At 57.6% G+C, this 5,805-nt stretch overlaps 1 protein-coding gene across 1 annotated transcript; it reads right to left on the reverse strand.

The window, feature by feature from the left end:
* Positions 1-791: 791 nt before the first annotated feature.
* On the reverse strand, positions 792-4,665 carry KVR01_008653 (uncharacterized protein). The gene has a single exon (XM_044793457.1). The coding sequence runs from the start codon at positions 3,548-3,550 to the stop codon at positions 1,241-1,243; it is 2,310 nt and encodes a 769-aa protein (XP_044642420.1). The 5' UTR covers positions 3,551-4,665; the 3' UTR covers positions 792-1,240.
* Between the last annotated feature and the right edge of the window lie 1,140 nt (positions 4,666-5,805).

Consider the following 5,805-nt stretch of genomic DNA (forward strand, 5'->3'; position numbering starts at 1 on the left):
CAAACCGGCCGAAGGGCCAAGGTCGTCGGGACTCGCTCCCGCCCAGGCATTTCTATCAATAGTAGGACAAACAGAAAAACGAGACTGGATGACAAGAACACCCTCCTCAGTCAGGTTCCAGACGGACCCGCCAGGCGGGCGCATCCCGGCTGGGCAGCCGTCTCGTGCCTGCGGCCGTCAATGCGCGCGGACTCGATTACAGACAGTACTTGCTAGTCACGACGGGGGGCTACGCTGTGGAGCGACCCATGAACTGCGAGCCAGCTCGTCTCTCACTGTGTTGCGTATGCGGGATGGGGTGGGTAGGGGCGAAGGGGGGACGATACATACACACTGCACTGCAGATAGATGTCAAGATGATGCGCGGTGACTGATTTGGGTCTCTGCCACTTGGATGTTGGGTTGGCCCAGAGAGACGACCCGGGTACCGTATCAGTACACTATATTGCCGCAATGAATCGGGACATTTCCGCCGGATATAGGTTAAAAATAGTGAGCAGTGAGTGTCCCAACCACGGCAGACCATCGTGAGGAGACGACCAACATGGACACGTGGAGTTCTGAAGAAAATTACGAGACTTACGCCACGCGTGACCGTGTGCTAGAGGCCAAACCTACCTAGGTAAGACAAACATTGCTCCTAGGTTAAAAGCCTGCTAGTACCATAGCGTCGGGGCGCACGAGAGCCAGATTGTGGTAGCACGAAAGGTATCGCGAAGTGGATTGCGGGCGTCGATCAGCTAGTACCATTATACCGCACTTTACGTCCAAGTGACGAGGGACATCACGAGCGAGGACAAGAAGACCAAATTCTTTTTAGCGACGAGATCGCGCGAACGTATCACTTCGTAATCATTCATCTATATACACAGCTAGATCAATCGCTGGGCGGATTGATCCTCAGGACCCTGTAGTATGAACAGACCTTTTCCCCCGCCCCGGACTGAAGTATTTACCTGTTTCCCAAATCCATCTGCGCCTCGGTTTGCACCTCCGTGACTTGTTGGAGGAGACAAAAAACAACATCGGCTCGACCGCCCCGGCATCCGAGGGCGTCGTCTGCCCGATAATGCCATCCCAGACCCATTTTGTTTTGGTGGTATCCCAAAATGAAAAATCCAAAAAAAAGCCCGGTATCCCATTGATCGCTTTGCGAAAATGCAAGTTTCCCCAACACCATGCGCTAAAGAATAGGTTGAAACCCCCAAAAAGAAACCCGCGCCTCATCACGTGAGCTTGATTATGGCTGGCGAGGACCGGCGGCTGGCCTCTTGCCCGCAGCCACCGGAGACAGTGGCTCATTCGGTAGTGGCCCGCTTGCCTCTTCAGCCGTCAAGGGCGACACAACCGCAGCAGACGCGCCACTGTTGCTCCTCCAGAGCCGCGGTGATACCGGCCCTGAGGTCGGTGGCGACGTCCTCTGCGTGACATTGCTGCTCGACGTCTGTATTTGCAGCGCAGGCTGTGCCGGACGTGGTCGACTCTGCTGTGACTGCTCCTCCCTCAGCTGCTGAAGGCCAGTACCCCGCCGAGGCGGTGCCGGAATGACCGTGACCGGCAAGCTCTCCGTGTCCATGGTGGGTCGGATACGGTCACGCAGCCTGTCGGCCTGAGAAGCGGCAAAATCCTCGAAGCGCGACCTGAAATCCCAGCGGCTGCTGTTGCTACCTTCTTGCGGACTTGGTTGGCTGACCTTGTTGGATCCCTCGTTTGACATGTTCGACTTGGACGGATTTCGGAACAGCTGGCTCGCCTGGCTGAAAGCTCGCATGCGGTAGTTATTCGAGGTGCTGGGGGTTTGGCTGGTAGGAGGCTTCGAAGCCTGGTTAGCACGACCAGCAGCTTGGCTGGCTGACTGGCTGGGTGTCACCGAGGCGTCAGGCGTCGCAGTGAAATTCCTGTCAACATCCGCTCCACGATCCTCTGCGTCCTCTATCCGCATGCTAGGCTCCTGAATCTCGGGTACGACTGCTGGTAGAGGTGTTGAATAATGTTCGGGAAATGGTTCGGTGTTTGTCCCAGATGTCTCAGACATGGGGTGGTAGCGGACAGCATACACAGTGCTGTCTGCGCTTGCTGTGTCAGTCCGGGAAACTGGAGTGACAGCAGGTGGTGGTCGAGACGGCCACAGAGGTGGCTGCAGGAAGCGGATGTTCGGAGTGCGTGTGCTGTTTCCATTTTGCGGGGTTTCCTCTCCGGGTTTCGCCCTGGACTTCTGTCGATATCGATTCGCAAGGGACGTTACTATCGGCCACGGGTTACTGCTCGTGGCGGCGGTTGTGGGGTTCTCGCGTGGCTGCGCCTGTCCACTCTCGCCGCCGTCGGGCGCGTCATCATCGTCACCCTCGCGTTTCGTGTTCCTCCTCTTGCGCGGCCATCCGAATTCCGAGGACGACGTTCCGACCATCTCGTCTCCGTCGAAGACCTCACGTCCCAGAATTCCGTCCTTCTTCTCTTCTCTTTCCAGGGCCTCTATCCGCTCAACCCATTCCCACACAATTACGCTGGCTGCCGCAGCGCCAACCCAGCGGACATAGTCTCCCCAGCCAGTGAAGTCGGGTTTCCTGATATCAAGAATAAAGAAGACAACGGGTACGAGGACAGCCAAGACCGAGAGCAGGGCTACCAAGCACATGTTGCGCATCTGCGGGTGATAATACGCATAATGCTTCTTCATGAAGGAGTAGTAAATGACCCAAGCAGCGTACAGAACACCAAGCGACAGCTGGAAGAGATAGCTGAGGGCGGGGATGGCATCAGTAAAAGACCGTGGCCGGAGGGACCCCTGGTTGGTGTACAGGAAGCTGTTGAGCGAGTCGAAGATGACGCCCAAGGCGATGAGCGCGAAGGCGGTCCACTTGATAATGATCTTTTCTCGCCGACGAGGAAAGAGCCTGATGAGTGTCTGGGCCTGGGCGAGCCACAGGAATGCCTCGGATATTATCCGGATAACCTTGAGCTCTGTGCCCCCCAAAACCTCCTGCTGCAGGACTTCGGCGTTCTGGATCCCTTGCGAATATTGTTGCTCGGCCACGCGAAACGTGTCGACGGTGGCGATGGTTAGGGAGATGGCGACAAACAAGGCTGCCACCTTCTGGAGCCAGGGACGACCCCCAATATTGGTGCCACCTGTGCCACCATCTGTGAAGCTCCTCCTCCCGAGAACGACCACACCGCCGTCGACGAATGACCTGGGCGTGATGAACAGCATGATGACCAACGTATATGCGATGACGGTCGTCGCGGCGAGAGCATAACATTGTGGAAAGGTGGAAGCGTAAAAGGGATCTCGGAAATCTGAGTATGCGATATTAGTGATGTCGGAAGCCCCGGTAGTCTCCTCCATGGTCACGCCGGGGTTGGCGATGATGATGGGCGATGTCGTCTGTTGACATTGTGGTCGGAACGCGGCGTCGGCGGTGAGTGTTATAGGATCCATGCCGGGAATGTTGATGACACCTCCTTCGGGCAGATTGAAGGAAGTGCATCCTGAGTTCAAGGAGCCCGCCTTGTCCGGCGAGCTCGGTACGATGAGTTGCCGCACCTCCATGATGGCTAGCTACGAAACCGAGTCGAGTCGCGGCCAGCCGCTGGCACTGTCGATGTGGGTAGGAACTCGTCCTCAATTGAATCCTACCGGCCACACGCCATTCGATCAACACAGGACGAATGCCACGCGTGAACAGAAGCCTCGGTCCTTGGTTTCCAGTCCTGTCTCTCTGAGGCGCCCGAGTGCTACGGGCTTTCGTGGGTTGAAGTCGTCGTCAGGGTCGTCGGGATCGTCGCAATCGGGACTCGGCGGTTTCCCTTTGGCAGCGCAGCGAGCGCGTTCTTTGTGTTGTAATAGTGTGCAACTTTTGTGAGTCGTATCACGGAACACAGACGCCTTCTCTTGATGATCCACACAATTGGGTTAAGTGGTTGGCAGAATAAGGTCGAAGTGATCGATATGTCGAAAGTGGTCAAACGTGGGGGAGGAACGGCGAAGTCTGGGCGCCGAGAGAGCTTGGGCATGAGCGAGAGATGTAAGACGCAGGAAGGCGAAGAGTTTCCGGGGGGCCTCAGATAGCCACCACAGTGGCAGCGGCGCCTGGACTGGGCTAATTGTGTTGCTGGGGGGGGCGTGGGCGACAGAAGCCGAGTCGGGAGGACCAGGGCGGGACGATGTTTGGGCGCTCGCTAGCCGGACTTCAGCAGGCGGCACGATTGGAGGAAGACCAGGGCCAGTTGAGCAACGGATCCCGGGGGGGTGACACTTTGGTGGTGGTCGGGCGGGAGAATACTTGACTCGAGGGCAGATTATCTGAGAGAGTCTTGCGTTTCCTGCCCGGATCTGTCTCGAAAGTGTTTGAACTTTGACGCATTGGGGACAGCAGACGGGGGTTGGACCGATGGGACGAGGAGGGAGTGAGGGATATGCAGTCGAGAGGATTCGAAATGGACCAGGATTGGAGGACTGGGACTGCAGGATTGCGACCAAATCCAGACAAGGACCAGGACCGGGGCAGGAGCAGTCCTGGGAATGAGGGACCGTGATGACTGGGGTAGGAGCGCCTGCTGCATACGGTAGGAACCTACTATGTACTAGGCCACCACATACAGGAAGGAGACAGACGGTGGGAGGTACGGAGTACTATGATGGCAGAATCAAGATTTGGGCGATCCTGACCCCCAAAAGTGACAGGATAAGAGACAGAATGACAGGCTGGACAGGTTGACAGGCCACTGTGATGTTATTGTGCCGCACACTCACTCGCAACTGACGAAACGCAGGGGGACTGTGCGAATGTCGTCTCCCCAGCCATTCAGCCACTCAGCCATGCACCACCCCCTCCATCCCGCAATGCAAGAGCGCCCGTCTTGCTCTCTTCCGGAAGGTCAGCCGAAACCGACCCCTCCCCCTCAACCGTCATGTCGCGCGTGCTTACGGATACCGTGGACTGTGGACTGTGGTACATATGCTTATTCTGTGGCTAGACATCGTGTGCCAGGCTAGAGCAGCGCCGCCGGCGAATCAGGACGGGGCCTGGGCCCCATCGTTGTCCTGCACACTGCATCTTGTCGGCTAAGGACGGGGGTCTTTTGACGCCAGCCAGCTGACCCGGCTCGGGGGGAAGCAATCAACGTCTAGGCCAAAATGACGGGGACACCCAATGCCGTGGGCCGGGTTCACCAAGTGCACCCACCTTGTCGACGCTGGGTTTAGTGCAAGGCTAGCACTGGGCCCCCTTCCGAGGTGGCGAGGGCACGAGCGCAGCTCAGGCCAAAAAGACGGCGTCCGTTGTGGACTACCACGCCTCCGGGACTGCTTTGTATGGGACGGACTGGACGGGCAACGGGCAAGGCGGGGGCGAACAGGTTTGGGTTGGGGGAGGGGGAGAACTGGCAGAACTGGCAGACTGGGTGCCCGATAAGCGAGCAGAAATCGAGGGGACACCACAAGTACACTTCTCCAACACAACAGCGCCAGCCAGCCAACTTGTGCTGCACCGCGGCGGCGCACAGTTAGCCCTTGGCCAGTTCACACGGATCCTATTATGGTACATTCCTCCTCGGAACGACGGATATTGCAACGCACTCGACAAATGACGAGACAGGAAGGTCCCCGTCATCCCTGGCACCTGGCCTTCCCGTACCAGTCTGCCTTAACGACGGGTCGTGTAGCCGGACACGGAGTTATTCAAATCTCAATCTCAGGCACAGCCGTTGTCTGGGAGCTGATGCTGCTGCTGCTGACTCGAGCGAGCCGCGGCCCCTTCTACAATGCAAATCGTGCCTCAGGGGCCGCCGGTGATACGGACTAAC

The sequence above is a fragment of the Diaporthe batatas genome (assembly GCF_019321695.1).
Source record: "Diaporthe batatas strain CRI 302-4 chromosome Unknown Contig00010, whole genome shotgun sequence".
Classification (NCBI taxonomy): domain Eukaryota; kingdom Fungi; phylum Ascomycota; class Sordariomycetes; order Diaporthales; family Diaporthaceae; genus Diaporthe; species Diaporthe batatas.

Coding starts and splice junctions, on each gene's coding strand:
- KVR01_008653 (XM_044793457.1), bottom strand. CDS start 3,550: ATGGAGGTGCGGCAACTCATCGTACCGAGCTCGCCGGACAAGGCGGGC.